The following is a 27,131-nucleotide window of genomic DNA, read 5'->3' on the forward strand; positions in this document are numbered from 1 at the left end:
TGGTTTCTCGTGGTTTCATTGGTAAACTGTTAATCTGTCCTTTCTCTGAGCTGCTTTTTTCTATGTTTTAGGCACAGCTCATAGCTCAGTCAATTGGTCAGGCTTTCAGTGTGGCTTACCAAGAATTTTTAAGAGCCAATGGAATTAACCCAGAGGATCTCAGTCAGAAAGAATACAGTGACATCATCAATACCCAAGAAATGTACAATGATGATCTCATACACTTCTCCAATTCAGAAAACTGCAAAGAGGTAAACTAGTTTTGGATTTTCATTTCAGATTAATAAATTTTTTTCAGAGTAATGTAGTTCTCATAAATATTTTTTGGCATTTATACAATTTCAAGATGTGTCCTTCATCAGTCCTGTGTACTAAAACCAGCTTTATGGGTTATTAGGATTTCTTGTTTTCATGTTCAGGATCTTTCTGTTTCCATTGATCAGAACAGCAATAAAGGACATCTACATCTGAGCTAGATAAGCTCTGTGCTATTCACAGTACACAGTGTAAGGTGATTTTATGTTTCACCTAAGTACTGATACAGAAAGAGCTGACAGAGTTGTGGTTTTCTGAAATAGATAACCTCAGCAGAAGTGAGCTGGCCATCAGCATTCCCTGTCCTTCCACATTTGAGAGAAAATATTTCCCTGTATTTGTCTCAAGAGCATGTTCTCTACTTAAACTTTTGTTCCACTTTATAGGTGTTAGCTGTGCTGTGATTACTGCCAGTTCAGGAGAAGGCCTCATTTATGTCACATCAGGGATCTTACATGAACATGCTAGGCATGAGTATATCCAATAATTAACAATATTCATAATAATAATGTTAATAATATTCAATAGATCCTTGTCTGAAAATAAGGACAGACAAGCCCTGAGATCAAGAGACAACCTGAGCAGAACTGGCAGGAGTTGAGCTGAACAAAGCCTGGGTTGCAGGCACTACCTTAGCCACAAAATGTTAGAGCCTCCCTCTCTGGCTGCCAGGTTCCATGGACAGAAAGTTCTTTAGCATTCATTCCCTTGGCATCCAGTTCCACCACTTCCTACAGAGTTAACCATGTGTTAGTGCTTTCCTTATTAAACCTCTATGGCCTTCAAGAAACAGGTGGAGGATGCCCCTGAAAACAAACAGCTGTGTTCCAGTTAACATTCAAAGTCATGCTACCACCTAATGGCAAAGAAGAGAATTTGGTTTGAGATTTATAGATGTTATTTGGGAACAAGTGAGATACTCATGCTCAAAGTCAGAAAAATCAAAGCAAAAAAAATGTTTTTCCTTTTTAATTGCAGCTCCAGCTAGAAAAACAGAAGGGAGAAATTCTTGGGGTAGTGATTGTGGAATCTGGATGGGGATCCATTCTACCCACCGTTATCCTGGCCAACATGATGAATGGAGGCCCTGCAGCACGTTCAGGAAAACTGAGCATTGGAGACCAAATTATGTCCATTAATGGTACCAGTTTAGTTGGTCTACCTCTTGCAACATGCCAAGGCATCATAAAGGTACCCCAAACTTACAACTCTATGCTGTAGATCATAGGCCAACAGAGGTGTAATCTTCTGACAAGTGATCCTTTAGATTTCCAGCAGATACAATTTTTCATATCACTGCAAAAAAAAATCAGTAATCTGTCATTAACAAAAAGCAGAATTGGAGATTCAGGAGTGATAATACACAGAAATTTAGGGCTGGAGAGCTGCAGTTTTGTTACTGGGCTATGACAAATGAGGTCAGGTCTGTAAAGCTTGCCTGAATTAAGTTACTCAGTCTTCAAAGTTTTAAGCTTCCTCACAGCCTCCATAATAAAATATGAAGATTAAAATCTCCTAATCATTTTTGGGTTCATGCAGATAAAATGGATGGAGGCTGGAAGACTGCAGGACAGATCAAGTGAGCAAATGAAGAATCTGCAGACACGATGGAATCCCAGAATGCATTATCTTTAGTCACTGAGACTGAATCTGATGTCTGTGCAGATTTACCAAGAGCAGCAGAAGCAGGAGATTAATTAGCCATATGATGGGAAAGAGCAAGTCAGTTTTGGGTTTTATTGGAAAATTTGTTTAAATTTCTGTAGTAATTAAAGGCAAAATTTTAATGTTTTGTTGAGCCAAATATCTTAGGAAATAAATAAGAGAAATGTATCTCTAAGTTAACAATCAATTTCTGTTAACTCTCGCTTTCTCAGATCATCTGTTTAACACTCTCGCAATTAGGAAATCACAGAGAAGGGCACAGCAAGATTCATTTCAGAAATACTGACTTTTGAAATATCTTACAGGGACTCAAGAATCAGACACAAGTCAAACTGAACATTGTCAGCTGTCCTCCTGTTACTACTGTCCTCATAAAACGGCCAGACTTAAAATACCAGCTGGGCTTCAGTGTACAGAATGGAATTGTAAGTTTCCATGTTCATTGGTTGTTTTGGGTTTTTTTCCTTTATTTTTTGGTTTTCTTTGTCAAAAAATATATGGAAGTCCTGAAAGAATCTTGCATGACCTCACTTCTTCCGTTTATTAAAACCTTAAAGTCTCTGAGTAATAGAATGCAAATGGATGATATTGGGAGAAATCCTTGAAGGGTTTTCTTACATAATAAAGCAATAAGATTTATAGTCCAGATTATTTGGTGCAATAGCCTGATCATGTAAAACTGTCAGTGCCAGAGTTGCAAGGAAATGTTATGCTGAAAAAGGTTTTTACAATTATAGCACTTTAATCTTAGATCTGATTCTGTTTATCTTTTTAAAATTTCACTATACACTCACTAAGACTTTTAATTTTTCTTCTGCTGTGCATAATTTATGTGGCTCACATGGTAGTAGGCATGGGAATATAATTGTGACCTCCTATTATTAAAATTAAACTCTTATAAAAGCTAACCTCTCATTACAGGTTATATGTAGGTTGTGGCCGAGGTACCCCTTGTCTGTGTGCTGCAGCTTCCCTGGAATAGCAGCAGCAAAGAGAACAAATGTGGCAGTGAACACTTACCCCAGGCAGCTCAGGGTCCTCCTCTCTCAGTTCTTCTTTCCCAAGCCATTCTCTGACACCTTTCCAAAGCAAACTCCCCACAACTAACTCAGTCACTGGCCCTTCTGGGGGCTGACACTAGCATTAGAGACTGGCTGTAGTGCAGGACCACCACCATTTCCTCTTCCTCCAGTCTAGGAAAAAAGATAATCAGGCTACTCACACAGAAAACCACATCACAAAGGCTGTGGGCTCTGTCCCCTGTTCTGTGAAATGCATCGACTGAAGCTGCCAGATCTCTGTTTGTCACCCTTTGAGAGCTGGAAGAGTAGCAGGTAATTGCTACCCATGTGGTCCATGAACCTTCCTGCACTTCAGCAAACAGATGGCTCAGGAGTGGGTTTGCAGCTCTCCTGGCTGTCTCTCAGTTACTGCTCCACCCAAGTTTAAAACATTCCTCCCTAAGATTACATGTAAAGGACACTGCTGCACACCCTGGCCCAGCTGGATCCACTTTAGAGTGGTTCCTACCCCAGGGTCTGGTTTCACCTGGTCTCACAGAGGGTGCCCTCTCAACTGATCTCATTCCTAATTGCTTGCCTTTGTAAATCTTCTGTGTTCCACTGGTGCTATGACCAAACAAGGGAATACATTTAAGGACCTTAGTAGTAGTGTGATTATCAAGTTTTCAGGAGCCCATTCATAGCTTTGATGGAGGTGGGATCAGAGCTGGGGAAAAGAATCAGGCCGAGGTGGATTAGGGGCATCCCATGCCCCCACATGGACAGGGAGTCTGTGTGACAATCTATTCATCTTGTCCCTGCTAATCATCTCCTACAATGACTGGAACCTCATTTTAGTAAATTCTGCAGGCTCTGCTTGTTTTCTATGTGCTCCCTCCATCTACTGGCCATTTGTCACCACACTGGCAGATCATCATTCCTTCCAGTTAAATGAACAACATTCAAATTACATCAAATGTAAAGTTCACTAAATTCAGCAAAAAAATCCTTTTCATATAGGAAAAAAAAGCCTTGCAGTGCATTTCATTTATGAAAAGTCTGTTTGAATATGAAAGCCAGTGAACAAAAATATGAGAGTAACATCTTTTGTTAGGCTGCTGTGGAGACAAACCTCTGGGCCTGTAAAATCCTTTGCTCTGAAAAACGCTTTCAACATTTGAAAATACAACTGCAGTGTCAAACTCTGGTAGTTTGACACTGTATTCTTTAAAAATGGTTTTGTAATAGCCAGCAAGTCTTAGAAATTATGATCAGAACCAGAAGTAATATTGTTGTTCTTTTTTGGCTCGGCATTAACAGAGCAAAGTAATAAATGGCTTGTCAGAACAGATAAAATTAAATGTCTCTTTCTGGTAGGCCATTACCTCATTATCCATGCAGCTGGGACTTATTTCTGTGCCTCCTCTGACAGCAGCTTTGCAGTGGTTCCTTTTCACCCTGCCTGTCTCATCTGTGCAGGATGCAGAGCCATTATAGTGGGAAAAGCCCATGAACACACACAACAGCTTCTGGCCACAGAAAGCCCCATCTGAGCTGGCTTTGCCTGCACAGGGTGTCAGGCAAATGCAGACACTGCACTGCTGCAGCTGAATAAAGGATGTGCACACACACAGAACAACTATGAGTGTTGTGTGATGGGGAGGTGAGCATTAGATGACCTATCAGCGACCTTCCGAATCATTATGCTACAGTTCTTTTAAAATTATGTTATTTAAATACAAGTGGTCTTTATGTATCACATGATTGTTTTCTAGATCTGGTACTTGTATATCACATTTCTTTTTCTTGATTGTGAAAAAAACATCTGTGTATTACATTATATTTTCACTGCTGATAAAACACCACTTCTCAGTCTAGATCTCACTTTCTGAGAGAACTTTATCTACCCCATCCCTAGCCTAGCACAAGCTATCTAAAAGTACAGTAAAACTTTACAAAACATTTTATTCTTTCTTCCTTGCCTTTGTTTACTGTCATTTAAACTGGCAAAAAATTTACAGGGTTTCGACAGTGTAATATAAAGGTGAGATGAGGAGAAATCTGGTTTTAATAGGTTATGATTAACCTATTTACACAGAATAAAGTTTGTCTGGCACTATTTTATCCTTAATGCTTTGCTACTCTATGGACAGTTGTAATAAAACTGATTGTGAAGCTACTGAAGTTTCATATCTGATGTGCTACAGCTTGTCTAAGGCATTGCAAACCTCTCACAGCTGAGTGCATTGAATCAGTGTGGTTTACAATTTTTTTTTTCTTTTTTCCCCCCTGCAGTTTACAGAGTCAATAGAATATAGACTCTTGCTTACAAGAAGCAGATGTGTCTTCCTTTATCTAATATTATAGCTGTTGCCATGTTCAACAAATACAACATATTGAAGAGTTCTGTCTGAATAAAATAATATTTACTGAGAGGTACTGCTCAGTTTAAACTCGCCAGCTTCAACTGTCATAGCTCCACTGGCTGGAGACAAAACTCTTAAGGCTGATTTGAGTCAACCTTTGCAAATACAGGAGTCACTAAATGTGTGCTGTAAATGCAGTATATTTTTTTCTCTGTGTTCTGTCTGGCTTAGCAGGGTCTGGGAGCCTGGGCAGAACCACTCAGTCTCTGTGTCTGCTTCTTTTTCTACCTCATTAAAACACTTAATGCTCACAAAAGGAAGCTGCCTGCCTCCCCTGGAGAGGGATTCCTGAATGAAGAGACCACTTTCTATATCTGGGGCTGTTAGAAAGAAAAAAAACTCACTGATGGTGTTAAAAGTGCTAAAAGTGCTTTGAGAACCACGCAGTGAAAAAGGCTCTGGATAGATATGCAAGCCATTATCTTTGCCTTTATGCCAGTGGGGTGAGGGATTGTATTTCCATTTGCTCCAAAAGCTTTTATTTCAGCTGTACTGTCTCTCTATTTTCTTTTACACCACAAAAAATATATTTACAGGGTTTCTTTTGGTACATGCTGATTTTTGTCCTTTCTGATTACTGCTCTCCAATAGCAAGGAGAAAACTTGTTCTAACAGTGAGTTGCATTGAGAAGCTTTCTGTAAAAGAGATTTGTGTAGTACAGCTTATCTTGTGAGCTGTGTGATTATAAGGTAGACTACCTGCAAAACAATTCATTGTACATGACTGAAATTCAACACACAATTCTGTGAAGTGAGTGCTTCTTTCCATTGAAGCCCACCAGAAATACTTTAAGGACTACATAACTCAGCCACTGGAGAGAGCATGGTGGAAGATAAATCTCACTGCAGGAGGAATGTGTTGGGTTTTTCATTTTTTTTCCCCTGAAGCCTTTTATAAGCAAAGAATAACACTATATTCTCACTCCTCATATAAAACACTCTGAACTTCAAGTGAGAAGGGATTTCTTTTTTTTTTTATAGCATTATTATTTGTGGAGAGGAATTAAAGGAGGCTGCTATTGCCATACAGGAAAAGATTCCAGTCAACCATAAATTATGTTTTACCTTCAACAGGTTCCAGACTGGCCATCTCCCCACATACTGTGCTTTTGAATTAGATAACAAACTCACTGGGGCACAAGCCACATCTTACCAGATTTGTATTTAGCACTGAACAAATGACCAGATCGCAGCAAAGAATGATTCTTGGCATATCATTCTAACTGTTCACATGAACTGCAGAAACAGACATTAGCTGATGCTCCAGCACTCATTTCTTTTCCTCCAAGAATTGTTTTTTCACAGTAAACAAAAGGTAAATACCAATGCTGCTTAGTTCCAGAGATTCGAGCAGCACATTTTCTGCCTTGTGTGATTCATGGACTCAGTATTGAAATAATTTGCCAGCAGTTTCTATCTAATGCACAGCAGTCTAGTCTGCCAGGGAGGATCCCCGTGCAGCATAGATACTGTTGCTAAGGAGGAAACATTCTCAGCACCGGATTGAGATTTCTCTTTCAGCCTGGACTCTGCATGTTGTAATCTCAGAACGCTTTAGGTAGCAATGTCTGCTGGAACTGTGTCTGCTGACTGTAGTTCTTCTTGTAGAATTATTACCCTGTTGTAGGGGTCATAGCATTCAGAACTCGTGCCTGGTTCTTTCCTGGAACCTCAGCTGCCAGTTAAAGAAAATGGCCTAATTTGCCTCCTTCATCCCGAGCTCCCTGTGGCAGCAGCACTGAGCAATGTGGAGGGAAGCTGTGACCCTGGAGAGCAGAGCTCCCTCCTCTCCTGCAGGGGCACAGGAGGTTGTGTCCCAGCAGTGGATAAATCAATCTCTTTTCCCCCTCTCCACTTCTGCGTTGCTACTACCTGTATCACTGGGAAAGGTATTTTTATGTTCCCAGTCAGAGACTGAAAATGAAAATTATAATAGGCAGAAACCTCAGAAAAAAACTCCCTCTAACAAACCAATAAAGTAACATTTAAAAACTCATTGATTAATACTTTCAACAAGCATCTTCTGGAATCCTTACAGTGTCACCACTCATTATTATGCATGAAATCCCAGTGAGTGCTGCATTATGGTATTTCTGAATTTCACTAAACATTGCTTTCTCTTGGCAGATTTGCAGCTTGATGCGAGGTGGAATAGCAGAGAGGGGAGGGGTAAGAGTGGGACATCGGATTATCGAGATCAACGGGCAGAGCGTCGTGGCTACTGCTCATGAAAAGATAGTACAAGCATTGTCTAATTCAGTGGGAGAGGTAAGGGAACAAAGTCTTTATCAAGGAAGTAAAATAGTTGAAAAAATATATGTTTCAGTTGAAAAGAGTATCAATACAGCATTAAAATCACCAAACCAGTAAATTGAGTTTGGCACTAATAAGAAACAATTAACAGAATTTTTTTTAACAACTAATGATGCACATTCACTGTATTCTTCCATTCATTTTTAAGAGTTCCTGGCATAATTCTGTACCTTCAACCTACTGTCTGAATTAAATCAAGTGATTAAAGGAAGAAATCACTTAGGGGTGTTGGCTGTGAAGCTGTCTCTTGGTTCATCACTACAGCATCTGCCATAGATATTAATTACTATGTCTGAGAGATGCAAACTGATATACATTTTAATAATTTAATTTCCAACTTACCATGCTAGAGAGATCAGCAATGAATAAGCAAGATTGTCCAATTTTTCAAAATCCCTCATGAGTTTAATGGTAGTCTAAATACAGAACAATGGCCAGATCTCCCTCTAGTTCCTCTGACAAAAATTAAAAACAGCTGGTTTCTTCTGGAAAATGGTATCTGACAAACAGTAACAGAGTATGTGCACTTTGTCAGGAGCAAAGCTGTAGATTCCAATAGCCCCTCCATGCCTTTATGGTTCCCATTTACTGTATAATTTCTCACCTAACAAAGGAATACAGCATGAAATTTTTCTTCTTTACAGCATGAAGCAAAGATACCAAGGCAGCTGGCGAGGGTCTGTATTATCAGTTAGTAAAGTTTCCCTTCCTTCCTCTTGTGTTGTCCAATAAGTATTTAGAGCTGTAAGTACAGTTCTGGTGGAGACCTGATTACCTGAGCCTTGCACTGTTATTCTGTGAAATCCCTCTGGCACTGGGGACTGGAGTCCCAGGACTCCTTGAGGAAGGAATTTAAGTACATTAGTCATAGGAGAAACTGTTCCACCAAGCTCTTGACTGGCATTTAAACATCAGGTAGCAAAGTCCAAATTTTGTGTTCAGAGGATCATACTGTAATTAGGAGAAAATATTAAATTACATTCCCACAGAGAAGGAAGATAGAATACAAATATAAGTTCCATTAATACCAGAACGAATTTTCAGAGAGATTTGTGCTACTTCTTATTTAAGGTCTGTAAATTTTACGGTAATCGGAGTAGGGTGTATCAACAAAAAGTGTTTAGGTGGCTTTTAAAACTATATGATGCCACATCATGTAATTGACATTATTAAATAATTTAAAAACCAAAACAAAACCAAACAAAACCCCCAAACCACATGGAAAAAAAGCAAAGACAGCAAACCAGCATCCTAAAACCTGAGAACTTTGAACTAGAATCTCTAGTAAAAAATCTATAGAAGCCAGGACAAAAAATGCACCTTGGCCACAGGGAGAGACAGATGGGGCCTTCTGGATTATTTTAAACTAGTACCAGCTCTATTAATGTCTGTGTAATCACTTGACAGATTCACATGAAGACTATGCCAGCTGCCATGTTCAGGCTTCTAACAGGTCAAGAGACCCCCCTGTACATCTAACATCTTCCATCCAAGCTGAAGCTGTCTTAGCTGAAGAGAATTTTGTATTTTGTATGAATGAAAGGCTTGGAAGATGACTTGAGGACTCCAGAACAAGGAACAGACAGGTGTCTCTGCCTTTTCTCTCCTTCCTTTCTATTTCTTTGACAAAAAGTGTTGAGAAGGATGGTCAAGGACAATAATCACTGACAAAAATCTTTGTAAACATTTAAGTATTTTGAACATCTTCTAAACTCTTTTCTCATAGAACTTAAAACATATTTATTTGTAACCTTTATGTGGAGTGATGTATGTCTGTCTTGTTTGATAACACAGTGAATGTGAATATTTGATGAATGAGACTGCAGGAGATGGCAAAGAGAAGCAATTAGATAAAGTTCTGGCTGCCTCAAGTTAAAAAAAAATCCCAGTCCCATAAAGTGGTCCAATACTGATGACTTTGCATAATTTTAAAACTGGTGCTGAATCGATGGTATTTCAGTGGAAAAGAATGTGTGCAGTTCAAACTTTTAGGCTCTACTGTAAAGAAAACCACTGTAGTACTTGATATTGTTATGACAAGTGTAACCTGTTTGGCAAGGTGTGAACATAAACATGTAACAAGTGTTTCATATGCTAAATAAAGAATAATTGCCACAAGATTAAAATCAAAATATTTATTTAGATACATATTTATTTTTAATGCTTGTGATTTTTATGATTTAACAGAGTTATTTCATGGATAACTTATTGCACAGGTTGTGTAATGTATGTGTTGGGCTGGGTTTTTTTTTTCTTTAATTTTTGCATATTACTTTTTTGTTCATATTAGCTCAAAATGGGAAAGCCATGCTTACCTGTTTCTGTCTTTTATAAAGCATTCTTATTCCTAAGGCAATGTGTTCTGAATGTAAATTGTTTTGACAAATAACCTAGCACCATCAGCAGTATTAGAATGTGTATAGATAAAAAACCTAGTAGTAAAGTTGTATTCCTTATGAGATAAATGTTAATTGGTGTAACTTTGTCTATTTTTTTTCTTTTGGCCAAGGCCTTGAAGAAAATACACTGTGACTTAAGAAGCCTTACCATGCAGTAACTAAAGAGCTTTAGATGACTGTACTTCAAGGAGTAGTGTGTTGCATGCAACTGACCTTAGGAAAGAATTAACCTATCACTAATAAATCTGAAATAAGAAAGGAAGCTTGCTTATTTTGTTTGTTGTGTAACTTTACATAGTAAAAAATTTCAAGTAGAAGATCATTTAATTCTTCATCTAAGTGCAGTTGCAAAGGTCACAGATTTTTTTTTTTAAGGAAATATTCTCTTGAATTAGGAATTTGTGTATCATTATGATCTTTAGAGTAGAAGCTTTCAATTAGCATACCTTGTTGCCACTGGATGTCACTGTAACTTCACATCAATACAGAAGCATGCTCTAATGAAAATACATTAAAATGGATGAATCTGTAAAACTTAAACTACCCATCTTCAGCTACGTTCCTTTGTGACCTTTTCACAGGATGTCTGCCCAGCTCAGAGTGACAAAAATGAAACCAGTATATGATTAAACCTCAAATGGAAACTAAGGCTACTGACAAGCACTGCTGCAATAAAACCCTAAAATCCTGAAACATCAACCTGTGGTAGGTTCTTTATGAGAACCTTTTGTTTAAGGCTTTACCAATTCCTCTGAAAGAGCCAGGATGAAGCTTGCACTGGAAGATGTTGCTGGCAGACCTGTGTTTATGCTGGTAATGAAATCAGTGTCAATATTTACTTTTTGGTATTTTTTTAAAGATCAATGTTAAATAAATCATAAACACAGCAGAACCACAATAACATGTTTTAATAATAAAATTGTCAAAACTATGAATTGGAGTAACACTTCTTTTTGAAAATACTCAAGGCTCTGCTAGATAAAAATTCCTCTAATTTCCTATTAGCTGGTGTTGATAAAAAGTTTGTGAAAGATGCTTTTGGAAATGCAGAATTTCAGTCATCTTCCCTAATGCATCTTTTGGTCACGCTGCAGAGGATTTAACGTCAGTTCTTGGTCGCTCAGGCTACTGCAGGACTGAACTGGTGAACATTCAGAACAGAGCAGGAATAAACCACATTGCAGCAAGTACTGGAGTTTAAAAGGGCAGCCCTGGGAGGGGGGAGCAGTTTTAATTGGACAGATCAGTTAGTCTGGAATGAAAGAAACTGGAAGAACAGATTAGAAGCAGCACTGTATGTGTGTATAAATCACCTTTATGTTTGTATCCAAATCAGTTGTTGAAAAGGCAAAGTCCAGAAATACTTTTTTATTAAAACACTGACGATAGTTAAAACACTTTGAGGTACATTAAATAAATACAACTTTTAAGTTGTACAGCCAGTCTCTGGTGGGTTTGCAATGGTTTTCAAGAAATGCTGGGCAGCATCAGTAGCATTTCTGTAAGTACAGTGAAATAAATGCATTTCTGGTTGGGAAAACACTTGTTATGACTTCACTAATAAATCAAAAGTTTGCAAAAATCAAGGCTGAAATTTACATTCAGAAAAACAGCTGTTCTCATCCTGCTGTGGGGAAAAAAGTGGAATTCCAAAGGAAGACACTTTTTCCTTTCAAAGTCATCCGCTAGTTGTGTTTCTCCCATCCTGGTTTCTTCCACAGCTCTGTGCTGCCATGACATACCTGTGGCACCCTCAGAGGATGGTTTCCCGGCACACGCCGATCAGGCTGTGCGGCCGCTCCCGCTGCAGGGCACGGCCGAGCCGGGGCGCCGCGGCCGCGGCGGAGCTCAGCGCGCCGCAGCTCTGCAGGTGCAGATCCTGCAGCCGCTTCCCGCAGCTGCCCGCGTCCTGCTGGGAGCTCGTCATCACCTGCGGGAAAGGCAGCAGCAGAGCAGGAAAGAATGGGGAAAACAGGGTAAGAACAGCTCTCGTTTAAAAGGTTCAGTCTCTGAAGAGTATTTCATTTAAGCTGTCTAACACTGCAACTCTTCCAAAGGAGGTTCAACCCCTCCAGAATGCCTCCCACTTCTGTCCTTGCAGCTCGTCAGTGCTCAGGACTGGGCACCAGGAAAGCACAGCCAGGCTTTCTGTCTGAACTGCAGTGTAACATGTATTGCTGCCCAATAAATAGAAATTATTTCTTACTAATGCCATGTAATATGAAAGAGTTTCCATAGGAATTGTCTGAAGAACTTAAACTGCAAAAACATTTAAATTAGGTATTTGTCTATGGAAACTGGACACATCTTTAGAACATCAGTGGCCTACCTGGTCTATGATATTGGCACTGAAGATGGCTTCTTCCATGTGTCTCTCATCAGATTTAATGACTGACCGTATGCTGTTCACTACGTGACGCACTTCTGGAGGGAGATTACAGTTTGAATGTTCCAAAAATTTTGCCACTAAAATTTTTGTGTCTTTATAGGCCTTAAGGTCCACTAAGGAGTGTGGCCGCTCTTTCGAGACCGTATGAAAAGCCTTTGGCTTTAGGTGCAGATCAATTTTCCTTGAATCCCTCTGTTTTCCAGTTGGTAGAAAACTGCACAAAGAATGCTGGCAAGCTGAGGCAGCCATATGAGAACCAGAGACAGGAACTAAAAAAGGGGGGGAAGAATATCTTTAAAGTAATAGTTTAAAAAAAGAAAAAGAGAAAAGAAAAAAAGGCAAAACAAATACTGTCACAAAGTTTCTACATTGTCATAAAATGTCTGTGGTGTTTGAAGAGTAGCAAAAACATGCAGTCAAGGAAATACTACAAATTGGGTAATTTTAACCAGGAGTAACTAGGGGCAATCAGGAGTAAGACCTTCCCATTGCCAAGGAGGACTGCCCTGAGAATGAGTGTGTGAGTAATGAAAGTACTGCACAAACCAGACATTTTTGTTACCTCCACCTTCAAGGACTTCAGCTGACTTTAATGATAAGGAAACTCACCAGCTACTCTGTTTGTGTACATGTAACTCAAAGTTTTAGGCCCAGTCCCTCACCCCAACTTTAAGACTAAAGTTCTGCCTATTTCTAGGCCTTGGAAATTATATGCAAGAGAGACTAGTGAGAAACACAGAGAAAGCAAAAATGCTGATCTAAACGAGAGGACCTAATTCAAAGGATTGATTTTCATTCAAGGCAGGTTCCATCAGCATTGTACACCATACATGTATGCTGTTAACTGTCTTTTCTGCCCCAGAGTTCTTAAAGCTCATTTCTCTCTCAGAAACTTTTTATTATTTTTAGAAGAAAATAAGGAAACCCATCTTCTGCTTTAGAAAACCAATTCTCACCTGTTTCTCCTGTAGCTGGAGATAATCCTGCATCTTGGCACTGCCTGCACACAGAAGTCCAGGCACAATTATCACCTTTAACCAAAGGCAGACAGAAAGAGCAAAGTCAACCCCTGCTGTCCTCTGCCCAAAGCAAGGAAAAATACACTGGAACCGTTTATTATATCCTTTACAGAATGAAACTACTTAGAAGAAATACTGCTTGCAAAATGTCCATTCATAAAGAGAAGCTACTACACCCAGAAATGCCTTATGAGTTGTTACACAAACAGGAAGGCTTCCTCTGTAATCCTAAATATTTCAGGCCTAAGTGCTGAAACTATGGCAAGCTCCCTAAAGAGGCAGACCTCAGACCTATTCTGTATTTCCTGGGTGGACAGAGTTTATATGGGAAAATGGGAAAAACGAGAACAATTATTCCCTCTCATTTCTACAAACCCAGCATTTTAGTCAACATTTCTCCTCCTTTTTAAAATATATTATCATCATTTTCAGTGCAAATGTAGTACACCATTGTTTAAATTAATGGGTAGTTTGAGCAGGATGGTACCTGATGAGCCAATCAATAACAAGTGGTTATGAAGCATCTAAAACCAGCTTTGGATGCCATCTAATGACAGTTTCTGGGATTCCAGCACAAGGATCAATGATGATGAGATCACACTGTACAGTAGCTACCACCTGCAGTCTTTTTCATTTGTGACAAGATGGAATAAACCCTTACATTTGGTTGTTAATCTGTTTCCAAAATTGAAAATGGTTTTGAACTTCTAGGTAGTATAGGAGAGGTTTTATTCCATATCTTCAGGGACAGTTTATAATGAAAAGCTGGCATAATCCTCTCCGGTGGAGTGAATAATTAAATGAAGGAAACAATGTAAGATGCTAAAAACACAGCAAATCTGTAAGAAATTAAGAGAGACAGCTTCTAGTCTGTCTTTAATTTGTTCTATTATGCTTAAGTACTGCAGCACATGAATCATGGCATGGTTATTAAGAGGAGACACTTCAGAGGTTCCGTCTTCCCATCCATTACTAAAGTGTTTAATCTATTTGCAGCAAGTCAAAACTACACCACTGGACATGACCCTGAATTATCTGGAACACAAACACTACAATAATCACTCAGGCACTTAACTGATACAGCCACATAGTCTATCATAGCTGATTATAAATGAAGTTTATTGTAATAAATGTCTGTGCTAGGAGTTGATTTTTTCCACTTTTGCCATGACAAACTTTACAGGCAAAAGGCACAGAGCAAAATATTGCAAACCAATTTGCCAAACAAATGTATGAAGAAATACATCTAGGCTTAACTAGAGACTCAGGTCAATCCTTCCCTGAAGGATTTCATTAGGAAGTGTCTCCTGTAGGCAGCAAAGTAGGTCAGCATCCAGCCCCTCTGACTCACTGCTCTTGCTCCCCCTCCCCTGTGTGTCAGTATCTCTAGAACTTTCTCTCCCTCTTTACTCCAGTCTCTGCTAAGCCCAGTTACATCTCAGTAATGTCCAACTTGTGTCCCTCCATGCCACTTTTCTAGAAGAAATGAAGAATGTATTTAGGACACATGAGAAAAGGGCATCTGTTCCAGCAGGTGTCCAGAGCTGGCTGCCCATGGCAAACACATGGAGCACAGCTCTGGGAGCTGCAGAGCCTGATCCAGAAGAGAAAGGGTTGTTCTTGACTTCCACAGCAGAAAGGATTCAGAAATTCCTACTTACTGTCTGCTTACTGGCAGCTTCATTGCACATATGTCCTAGCAGAGTAAATGTCATAAAATAAATGCAGACTTCTAGATTAAAGATTCACTTTTCCTGGCTCAAATGCAGAGGCTTAGACATTTCTAAAGGTAAAAGACATTCAATTACTGAGCTAAGCATGAAGTCTCTGAAATGATATTATAAAGATGCAAGAAGTGCAACAGAACCAAAACATCATCCTAAATGAAATCAGTTATTTCAATATTTTGTCTCCTTTTGCTCTGGGTTAGTCACATGATTCTTGCTCTAGATCCCTTAGAAAGCCTGGTGAACAGATCTTGTGGCAGCACAACCCATGACATCTTAAAAAGCTTTTAATCTTTACTTTCAAGCCACTTCTCCAGGTTACCCTTCTGAATCTCTCTAAACAGCTTAGATCCCATTCAAATAGTAGACAGTTCTACATTCCTGCTATTATTCTCTACTTAAATCAACCCTTTCTTTTTCACTAACAAGGATATTTTTATGAAGCCACACTGTTCAGCTAACATCTCCTCTTCTCTTCCCTACTTTTCTAAAAGGAGATTCATAGAAGACACCTCCACGACAGCCAAAAGCTTTCCTTTTCCTTTATCATCTTGTCATGTGCCTCATGTTCATTTCTTTGTCCTTCAAAACGTATCACCATACACCTCAAGTTGCCACTAGTCACAGTGACTGCCTCTGACATGCCCCAATACTGCCAATGTCAGTGTCACCTTGAAGAAACACATCCTGCTATACAACAAGCGTGACAGCTCCAGTAATAGTTTCCTAAATAAACCCCAGTTGCCATTGCACTTCTTCATTTAGGCTCTCAGTAGAACAGTAACAGAAAGGTGGGGAAAACTACTCAACACATGGTTTTCTGAGCAGTACAGAAATAATGGTGAAATTTAGAAAATCTAAAATTAACTTCACTCTGTCAATTTTTTCATTTCTATTCTTAAAAATTTTCAAATGTACAAAATATGCATGGAGCTAAAGCCTTCACACCTAAGAAAGCCTCTCTGGAACGCTGCATATAATTTCCAGCAGCACCAATTGCTGCACAAATCAACAGCAGTACTTTGCTCCAGGTTTGCTGCCCTGTGCTCCCACACCTACCTTCAGTGGCAGACGAGCAGGACACAGGGGCACTGCTGGAGCGGACGATGGTTGAGGCTGGGTGCTTTGGGAGGTGCTGGGGCTGGGCAGCAGCCTCGGGGCCACCTGCACGTGGTGAAGCATTTGCAGGCCCAAAACAGGGAGAGGTCTGGAAAGCGGCAGGAGGCCGGTGAAAGTCCACACAGCAGGTTTTCTTCTGCTTCAAAGGTGGTGTGGCACTGCTCTCTTGAGCAGAACTCTGCAGTTCTCGTTCTGAGGGGCTGTAATTCCCTGAGGAACAGTCCAAGGACCTGCTGTGGGCACAGTTCTTTTCCTGTCCTTGAGACCAGTCTGTAGAGGCTCGGCTGTGGGAACTGTCACCCTCATCAGGAAAGGCCTCTGAGCGAGTTCTGTGAAACCTGCAGTGAGTGTGGCAATCCAGGGCACTGCAGCTCTGGTTTGCAACCCCCTTAGGGGTTATGCAGTAGGGAGAAAGATCTGCAGATTGGAGAGATCCTTGAACTTCCAGTGAACAAAGATCTTCAGAGGAGTAGCTACGGTCTGGAATATCAACAGCCTCAGAGACCATCAAAGAGGTGCTCTCAACAGAAACTGCAAAACAAGAGATTCGGAGAAAAATAAAAACTTCTTGCCTGCCCTCCCAATCATCTCCCTCCCAGTGTTCTGTAGACTGGCTTAGATTTGGCAATCTGCAAGTTCTTTTATCAATAAAATCTCAAAAGCTCTCAAATGAAGAAGGCCAAACCAAAAACCACTGAAGTAATAGACTTCTTTCTAGTGTCCTTCAGCAAAGACATTTTTGTGCTGCTCTTGATACTGACTTTTCAACTTCAAATGAACAGGTGCCCTGTACTGCTCCTCATCTATTTGCATCCCCAGCATCTTTGCTTCAGGCAGCAAGCTTCCTATTCAGGCTCCTGGAAGCCATGGAGAAAACTACTCTTTGGAGGAGTTAAAGGGTCAGGAAGCCACCCATGGGTGCTGACAATGAGACACAAGCTGCAAGGAATGTGCAGGACTCTTCGAAGAGAAACTACAGTCACCAGATCCACCTCAAAGGACCTAACTAGAGCTTGCTTTGTCTAGCAAAACTCTCCTCTGCACTTCCACCCCCAGCCTCTGACTGTGAAAAGGTCCTTCTTGCCATGAATACTGAAAGCAAATGATTCTTCCACCATTAGGAAGAGCAAAAGAGAAGAGAAAGTCTGCTCAAAACTCCCACTTCCATCTCCAAGGAGACAAATGTAAAGTCACAATCACCTTGTGTGCTAAAGTCCGGGGTCGTGTTCCTCTCTCCCAGGCTCGATGCAGACACTTGCTGAGCAGCACCAGTGACCTAAATGAACATTTGGAATGAAAAAGCTCATTAACCTGCAACTCACCAAAGTGTAGTGCTCAGGACCCGAAGGACACACATGACAATGCTGAGTCGCTTTCATATGAGCTGTTATTCAGACTGAAAGCTATTTCAAGTATTTTACATCTTTGGGTCAGGAGCAAATGCAGGGCAAAAGCAAATTCTCAATGCAATTTTACATTTTTCAAGAATCTACAAGGTAAATTCATCTTGAGTTCACAGGCACTTGGGGCTGCAGGCTCACACTACTAAAGTTAATATCTGAGTTTAGTAAAAGCAATCTCTCTTTCTACAGTCTGTGTTTCTCATATTGTGCTTGCTTTTTTGGTTTTTTTTTTGTTCACCACATCTTATCACCCTAACATAGGAGAGAGAAAACCAGAAATCACAAAAACAAGCACAAGAGCAGTATTTTCCCTTTGTTATTTGTGAGGATGTTAAGTGTTAATGTGTTTTGAAGCCCTATAACATCATTGCCACCCAGGTGCTCTCCAGCCTGGTGGAGATTGCTGAATGGAGATAGTATTACCACTCACCTTTTTTCTGAAAGGGTGGATATAAGGGGGTAACTTCCCTTCACTTTTGAGAATCATGTGAACATGATATAGAGTCATTCCTGCTGGAAACACTGGATCCATAAATACCTGAAATTTAGGAAATTTTCTTTCTACTTTTGATTAGACTTTGGATTGGACCTTGTTGCCAATATTGATAGATTTTTAGCAGTTCTTCAGGATTATCTAAAGAAATTATTCCAATAAATAGCTAGTAACAAAAAATAAGAAAAAAACTCAATAAAGGTTGAAAGGAATGAAATTGATACCATCTTGAGTAGAAAGCATCGTATCTTTTTCTGTCTGTAGGGCCACAATTAACTAGTAGAACTTATTATGGTTGGTGACAGTCTAGAAATCAGCATCAGTCACCTCTGTGCAAACCTTTTTGTCAAGCACTTAATGTGTATCTGGCATAAAAAAATTGGATGTGACACAATTAGTCTGAAGCTATTAGGGCAAAAGCTTCCATTTCACATGCCAGTGTAGATAAAAGCACACATATGTGTGCATAACTTACTGTGCTCACTGTTTTATTTATATCTATCACTATAATCCTGTGATCAGAAAGTTTCTTTTGATACAAATTTTGTTTTTAAAAATCATTTGAAGGTTGAGCAAACACAACTCCAAGGAAAGAACTGGACCAGAAATACTTTAACTCAGCAAGAGATGAATGGAGGACTGGGAAGCAAAAGTGAGATCACTCATATTTTTAAACAATTCCCATAGAAATTTCTTAACTTTCTTGATGGTAGCAGAGTATCACATCCATGATAAAAAGTAAAATGTTGTGTCACTTGAAGTCACAGATTGTTCCTGGGATCTAACTGTGGAAGTTCTGGGAACTAACTAGAAAAGTAAGCAATGTTCACAAATGCTCTTTGTTGTAGAAAACTCAGACTGACTACCTTTTCAAAGAAATGGTATAATGTTTTAAAGGTGATTGTTTCTTTCTAAAAATCTAGGGATTCCAGGGGCTTTCATAAATTCTTAATCTAGGCACTTTCATAATCACTGACTTAATTACTTAATCACTGACTGGAAAACATCTGTGGAAAATTTGTGCTGAAATATTTATTGACACTCTACATTGTCTCTGAATAATTGCTGAATGTATTTGGAACTGATTAACCCTCTTTGCTTGGGGGAAGGAGAACCAGGGTTTTAATTGCAGCAGGTACCACTGACAATTTTGAAGCCAGGTCAGAGTTTTGGTTCACACAGGAACAGCTCATGGTTTCACACAGGTTGCTGCACAGCCAAGGGTAACAAAACCTTATTGAATTCCACATCCTCAGACAGTCACTAAGCCATCAATAGAAAAAGGGAAGAAAACCTGTGCTTTTAACAAGTCTGCAGAGCCTACAGGTTAGAAAACCTTATAAAACACTGTCATTGATTTAGTTCACCCAGAATCCTGATCTGTTTTTTCTTATATTTTCTATATTCCAGTCAATACTTTGCATGGAAAACACTGAAAACCACTTTTTTTTTTACAGTCATGAACTGGGAATTCCTAATCAGTACAGATGACAACAGCAATTTTTACATGGATGCAACCTCTTAAATTAGCACTGACATTTGTTGCCCATAAAATGCATGAAATACCGAGTCTAATTTAGTTCAATTTAATAAAATTCTAAGAACCTCAATCCATTTAAAAACAAATAAAACCTATTGCTTGATGCACAGTAAAAGGTTTTACAATTATGACATTATTACATAATGGTTCCCAGAAGCACTTTTGTAGTTAAATCCCTGACAGGATTTCCATTGCCAAGCCTGCCTTTAAGGGATTTATAAATCTCATTATTTCAGTTCCTACTGTACTGTGCTCTATGGGAGCATTTGCAGCATGTAAGGACTCGGGTCTCCATTTTGTTCTTCTTGTAGACCCAAAACTGTCTTAGACAGCTCAGCTGGGACACTAATTGCAAAAAATACATGAAGGCTTTTGTTGTCAAAAAAAATCTGTGGCTGTCACTGTAGGCTTTGGTTATTGCTGCCAGTGAGTTTCAGTGCTGAGACACAGAGCCCGTCACAAGCTCTCTGAACAGCAACTACCAACTATAAACTCACTCCTGGTAAGAAACTATATAATTATCACTATTAGCAATGAAGTCACCACTCATCTTCACTGGTGATTAGACCAAACACCTCTGGAGCTTAGGTGGCCAGAGGTGAACAGGCAAGGTGCTGAAACTGACTCCAGATGCCAAAAATTAGCAGTGAATACATCTGCTTATTAAAGCCAAGCTCTTCTTGCAAGAGCATGACTTTGGAGCTTTAAGTCACATCTTGTTAAAAGGATTTTTGTTACATGCTGGTGCTATTGTGCTGTTGCATGTTGATGCTCACACCGAGACTGGTACCAGCCACCAGAGTGCTCAAATTGATTTTGTGCTTTACTAAAAATAGACACTTAATAATCCTTACTTAGTAGCACCTATGAATTCTTATCACAGATAGGAGTCTTCTCTTTCCCCCCAAACCATGCATGATTCACATCACTTTTGTCCACTTTTTTTTCACTGAATATTGACTTCTCCAAGGCTTGCAGGTTCATCTGAGTTACGGCCAAAGAAAAAGGATGGAACCTGGATAAAAAATATTCTAGAAGGAGATGGCCTTGAAAACTCCAATTTTGCTGTTCAGCAAGGAACTTCACTCACAAGCAGTTTATACAATTTCATTTTATTATAGCCAAACAAATCAAAAGTAATGCAATGTTTGGCCAGTTTGTTGTGTTGGGTAGAGGACATAGTACAAGGCAAAGATCAGAAGATCTGTCAGAAGCTGCTTTGTCAGTCACAGAAGCTACAAAGACAGGCAAATCTTGGGGAGATTTAATTGCATTTTTGTTGGAGGTTTTGCATTTCAACATTCTTTTCTTCTGAGACACTTGTCTTATTAATTATCTTAATTATCTTGTGTATAATAAGTTAAAATTTGTATCATTTCTTTAGGCTTGTGGTTTCAATTCTGGTTCCCCCAACATGGAAATAAGTCACTAGAAAATATTTCAATGTTTTATTTTGGGGAAAGGCAAAGTAGTCACCTCTGTAATGTGGATGCAATTTGGAAACCTGAACACAGGTATTTCCTCAGTGTGCTATTAACAACTGATAAAGAATACCTAGAATGTTTGACTCCATGAGTTTTTACTGGAGCCTGAAAGAAATTAGAGCTTCTAACAGCAACTGTAAATATTTTCTCTTTGTGACAGCTGATTTAATTACCAAAAATCCCTTCAAGGAAATGCTGGAATCAGCTCTGGCTGCACATGCAGACACATAATAATTCCAGTTTCAGCTCAGTCAATACTGTACAGTAGAGAATAAAGCAAAAAAAGTGTAACATCAATATTTGTCTCAAGCACACTGGATCCTTTCTTCAAGTTCAGGGTAAAGTGTTCTGCACTCTCACGAGCAGCAGTTTCTTGCCACATTAACAGCAGAAGCTGCTTACTAAAAACTAACAATCAGAACGTTAAGCAACAGAGAATCACTCACTGCTGTTGCACAGGAAGTAAAATTTGTTAGCTAACCCTTTTAAAGAAAATGGTCTGGAAAATGTTTTTAAAGAACAGAAATATTTTATGATGATTGTTCTTTAAATTTTATCTAGAATTATTTTGCACCATGAAAATTTGAAGACCACATAAAGAATTTCCTTTGGTTTTCCTCACCTGGCTGGCAGGCATCTCTCCAATCACTGCCTCATAAGGAGGGGGCAACTCACTTGGATACAGCATTCCTGGGCTATTAATGGTTACTTCATATAAAGCACCAAATGGGGAATGAGGGAAGTCCAAATGGAGATTTCTACATAAAAACATAAACAAATAAACAATTAAGAAATGGCATTGATTTATTACCTATACCACAGTGATGTAAAGACTTCTTTGAATTCAAAGCCAATACACTACAAAGAATTACATTCAAGAAATTTATTAGACATCCAAAATGAAGCCCTGGTTCACAGGGTAGCTTTAACATCTTTACCAGCCTGTTTTGCCATAATGTCCTCCACTAGTCCAAATGAATACCCATTAATTGAAATAATTTCCTTAAAAAATTATATTTCATACTCAACTTCAAATGCACAAAGTTAACTGTGAATGAATCACTTACAAAGGGATCTTTGCTCAAAGCGCAGACACTGTTATCCTTGCCTTAGTTAAGTTAAATAATTTCTCTATTGCAGCAGTGCTTTAACACAAATATTTCCAGCTGTAGCCTAACAAGCTTGCAAAAAACCACATGTAATCTCTCTGGAAAAGAAGCGCCTAATGTAAGTGAAGGACATGATCTGGCTTTGTATTCTTTGAAAGAGCTCCCTAGCCTGCACTCAGAGCCAAGTGCTGAGTGCACAGCAGGGAGAGAGAATCACCTCTGTGCCTCCCCCACGGGCGTGCAGGTGTACTCCGGTGGGTAGTAGGGAGGGGGGGGGATTGGTGGGATGAACTCATCAAAATCCAGGGTTTGGTGCAGGACAGTTCCATGTGGAGTCATGCAGTCAGGATTGGCAGAATGTGGCCTCTGTGGCAGAAACTGAAAATGAACAGGTAAAGTTCCTTCAGATGGTAGAATCATTGTCTCCAATATTAACAATTTTAATAAAAGGTAAATATTAGCGACCCTGACCAATACCAAATTCATTAATACCCAAGCTGAAACTAAAAAAGCACTTCTGGGAGCATAAGAATTCTTGTGATCAGTAAGGAAGGTGAATCAGATTGCCAAAATACAGCACAAGGTTTTACTAAAGACAGAGAGGCTGTGGGCCTCCAAGCCAGTCAGCCTTAGGATGCAGACAGACATTTACAATTTATTGGCTTTTCAATAAATATTTCTACATTGCATATTGTTTTGTTGTAGCCCCACATAATAATTTCTATTCTAATAACTTAAGAAAAATAGATATAACTACTAAAATAAATATTTGCATGTTTTTGTTTCCAATCTGGACTGCCTTGCACTTACAGAGGAAAAAAATCCCAACTCCAAACACCAAAACAACCCCAAATAAAACTACCTAGAAACAGGCTACTATGTAGATATTATATTTTTAATTTTAAAAGATGGAAATATCCCACTAATTTTTCAATTCCAATGAAGGGGCTGTTTATAGCTATTCTTTATTATTCTTGTAAAATGAAATATTCTTAATAGCTGTTTGTGATTTGGTGATACAGACACTGCACAGTTAAATGTGGTATAAAGCTTATAAGCATTGGTATGAAAGTAACAAAAACATTTATTCCATATACACATCTCAAAACCCAAAATAAAATAACTACACTGCACAATAAAAAGTAATAATAATGCGAGCCACATCAACATTTGTGACAGAAACTTCATCAGCTTCCAGCAGAGAAGGGATTTAGAGAAGGTATTCCAACACCATTGATATCAGGAGCACCCAAAGGTGTTCTGGGTAAGGCCTGAACTAATCCAAGATCAAATCTGGACCATCCTGAAGATCCCACAACCCACACCTGACTCTATTTGGTCCCCATGGATCAAAGGAGAACTAAAAGACAACCCAAAAACACAGAATTTTTTCTTTTCCAGGCAAGCTTCTGCTCTTATATAACTTTTCTTGGATCACTAGATGACTTGATCTTTAGCTCCTGCCTTCTAAAACAAGCCTGCTAAGAAACTTTGCTGAAGGCACATTTCTTTTTTAGACTGGAACAAGACAACCTATGGTTTTGTACTGTAGGCTCATTACATTATTGTTTGTTAAAATCCATGATAAAAATTCAGGAAGCAGTAAAATAAAAGGGAAAATGTTTATTCTTAGGAGATCCAGCAAAGGAAATTACCTTTGTTTTTAATATTATAGTTCTATATTTATCACTTTTTGAAATTTTATTCAGTGCAGTTCTGCTGAATTCACATTACCACAAAAATGATACTGGTCTTTTGTGTTTTAAAGCTTGAGTTACATCTTAGTTCTATAAACTCACTCTATGTATGGTGTTTCAAAGGTCAGAGCTGTAATAATACAGCACAGCAGAGGGTCAGGAGGACCAGTATCAACTGTTTGTGAAAATGAAGTACTAGCTGCTCGCTGATCAACTCTCCAGAGATATTTCCACACATAACTATCAATAAAGAACCTCCTCTGCAGAATTAGTTATTTCCTTACATCCTACAGCCAAAGACTTTTGGCCATTGCATTCTACTCATGGTACAGCAGAGAAACAAAGACATCAGTTTGATTTACTCTTCATCATGTGAAATGTTTGATGCTCTTTTGTCCTCCATGTGAGGTGGGATGCTGTTATCCCAGGTACTATCAGACATTACTCTATTTGGCTTTCAGAAATAAACCAAAACTTTCTTGCAGTCATTTGGTCCCAACTCATCTGATCTTTCATCAGCCATTTCCCAAAGTGTAACACAACATTAATACCAACCATTAAACTCCAAACTTCTGCCCTAAGCAATCATAAGCAATCATTGGTGTGTTACCATCTCAAATACATGGAAGAATCTTTCAGGAAAAAAGCAAGCAAGACAAACATCAATATAATTACCTAAAGCCTGTAAGCATTTATCATAATGAAGACTAATATCTGAGTTTGACTCCACCAAACTCAGGACTGCTGTCATTTTCCTAAAAGAGTAGATAATTTGGGTCATTTTACAGTCTGGAAACAAAACTATTTTAATTTACAACTTCCTTGACCTTCTCCCAGACTGTTTCCATACTGCCATGGACCCCAAGCTTTGGTTTGCACCACAAAACTTGTAGCTCTGTTCCCTCAGTCCTGGAGGTCCCTGGAGCTGGATCCATCCAGCCTCATACTGGGAGTGATACCCTTACCACTGTCAGAACAGGGCAATCAAACACAGGGCACTTGCACAGCAGGTGAACCATCAGCACACATTTTGTGGGACATGACAGAAGGGAGAGGTTTTACACAGGGCAGAGGGGGCTGTGGTTCCAGGAGGAAAAGATCTATTGCTTGGATGCAGCTCAGTTGAACAGCAGAGTTATCTGCACCCCTTTCAAGATCTGGCAATACAAACCATGGCAACGAACTGTGACCAACACTTGACAACGAGCAGCAGGATGGACATGGAAATACACATGTTTGGTGTATTTATAAACAACAGTTTACCTGTGTGATATCATCCTGCTGGAAGGCACAGAAATTAAAGTGAAAAAGGCTGTAAGAGTAAAACTAGCAGGAAATGAAACAATAGCAAATATAAGGGATTACCACCAAGAACAGACATCCTTGAGAAAACAATTGAAAGCTAGTAAGTGGAAATTAAGTCATATTTTATTCCATACTATGTTGTCTACTGATCTCTGCTAGCCTGAAAAAGCTTATTCTTTGTACAGGAAAATGTATTTTAAATATCTTCAAGAGTTAGTCTCAAATAGTGAAGTCTGGCAGGGTTTCAGCAAAGGCTTAATACAAATTTCATAGGTTAAAAAAAAACAGTAATAAAATGCAAAGAGCTGAGAAAACTGAAGAAACACTGACAAATACTTTCACACAGGAACACACATTTCTGGTATTAGAAGACAGCTGTTATCAAATAATCAGTCTCAAGATACTGATGGCAAATGGGACAGGCAACAAAACAAGAGCTGCCAAGCAGAAAATGGGGGTGGTCTGTTCAGTCACCAGGATAAACAGGATCAAGTTGCACTCAATATCATGTCAAAAACTACAGCTCACACCATGGAACAACTCACACAGTGGGTTTCCCAGCCAGCCCTGGGATTAAACTAATGGCCACTGCAGAAGCAATGGTTGCAAAGGTAAACAGCATACAGCATCTCTGGTAAATGCTAAATATCTAACACCATGAAATTAAGCAAAAATTTATAGCTATCAACAGATACTTAAAACATATTTACTAGAAAGAAAGACAAAACCCACAGCTGTGGAAATCCAGAAAACTCAACCACTTCTGTTACCCTCCTGGAGCTGCTGGATGCAGAAATCTGACAGGCAATGAAATACAGATCTGGAATTCATGGTCTTTTAGGAAACAGCTGACCTTATGTTTGAAGCTTGGCATTCAGATATTACACTCACACAGACAGGTATTTTCTCATCATTAATTTAGTGTGTGAAACATGTCTGATACTGGATGGGCATTACACAGCCCAGTGCATGTGCTAAAGGGGTATGGAGCACAGAGCACACACTGACCACAGAACTCGGTGTGTTTTCATTGGGCAGTCTGACTTGGACAGAGTGGAACAGCCTGATTTAAACAGCCCTCATAGTGAGGACTACTTTTTTAAAAATTTTGTCTGCAGTTATGAAGGAAGAGTAAAACATGCTCTCTGTCTGGTTGCAGCAGGGCAAACAAGAAAGCTGTAAAACACTGTAACCCCCTGCTTGGACCTGCATTCAATACAGAAGTTTGCCAAAGCAGCAGCAGTACGTTGTCAGGAAGCAGAGAATTAGAAGCACAAATGCTAGAAGTACCTCACTTACAAAAGAGGTAGAAGTTTTTGAAAATTATGCTCAAGGGTCCACTGCCACAGTACTGAGAATTCCACACCAGTGACCTCCTCTGCCAGCTCACAGCCTGCAGCCAGACACATCAGCTATCCCTGCCCAGTGAAGAATAACACATCTCCTCTCTCAGTTTTTAACTTTTCCAGGTGAAATAAACACCATTACATAGCTATGTGTAAAACTGTAAAACTCATTCTCTTTTTGTCAGACTGAATTTCCAGCTCTTCACTGAAAGGTCTGTAAGTTGGTCACTGAAGTGATCAGAATGTATTATTCACGTTCTGAATATTTTGAGTACACTGAGGTAAAAGCTGATGGAGGAGACCCAGTTAGAGAACTGAAGAAACAGCAGGTAAGACCTGTCAATATAATTCTCTGTTGAAAGAGTGCCTCATGTGATACCA

The 27,131-nt window shown here is 39.3% G+C and overlaps 2 protein-coding genes across 24 annotated transcripts in view; one reads left to right on the plus strand and one right to left on the minus strand.

Annotated features, from left to right (window-relative positions):
- The window catches only part of APBA2 (amyloid beta precursor protein binding family A member 2), a 98,959-nt gene extending 87,905 nt beyond the window's left edge, over window positions 1-11,054 (plus strand). For all 15 annotated transcript variants that reach the window (XM_085588681.1, XM_085588676.1, XM_085588684.1 and 12 more), the window contains 5 exons: window positions 72-251; window positions 1,294-1,506; window positions 2,286-2,405; window positions 7,535-7,675; window positions 9,128-11,054. In XM_085588681.1, coding sequence (XP_085444807.1) covers window positions 72-251; window positions 1,294-1,506; window positions 2,286-2,405; window positions 7,535-7,675; window positions 9,128-9,199 — 726 coding nt within the window. In that variant the 3' untranslated portion in view covers window positions 9,200-11,054. The remainder of the gene's footprint in view (window positions 1-71; window positions 252-1,293; window positions 1,507-2,285; window positions 2,406-7,534; window positions 7,676-9,127) is intronic.
- Window positions 11,055-11,416: 362 nt separating this feature from the next.
- ENTREP2 (endosomal transmembrane epsin interactor 2) overlaps window positions 11,417-27,131 on the minus strand; it is an 86,337-nt gene continuing 70,622 nt past the window's right edge. For 2 of the 9 annotated variants that reach the window (XM_085588689.1, XM_077785878.2), the window contains 8 exons: window positions 25,363-25,377; window positions 22,620-22,780; window positions 21,916-22,051; window positions 17,574-17,649; window positions 16,314-16,904; window positions 13,465-13,539; window positions 12,449-12,777; window positions 11,417-12,049 (listed from right to left, as the gene is read on the minus strand). In XM_085588689.1, the coding sequence (XP_085444815.1) occupies window positions 11,873-12,049; window positions 12,449-12,777; window positions 13,465-13,539; window positions 16,314-16,904; window positions 17,574-17,649; window positions 21,916-22,051; window positions 22,620-22,780; window positions 25,363-25,377 (1,560 nt within the window). In that variant the 3' untranslated portion in view covers window positions 11,417-11,872. Of the gene's footprint in view, window positions 12,050-12,448; window positions 12,801-13,464; window positions 13,540-16,313; window positions 16,905-17,573; window positions 17,650-21,915; window positions 22,052-22,619; window positions 22,781-25,362; window positions 25,426-27,131 lie in introns of those variants that run through there. The other 7 variants (XM_077785879.2, XM_077785877.2, XM_077785880.2 and 4 more) reach the window with 5 other exon arrangements.

Source organism: Lonchura striata, chromosome 10 (genome assembly GCF_050655825.1).
Source record: "Lonchura striata isolate lonStrDom1 chromosome 10, ASM5065582v1, whole genome shotgun sequence".
NCBI lineage: Eukaryota > Metazoa > Chordata > Aves > Passeriformes > Estrildidae > Lonchura > Lonchura striata.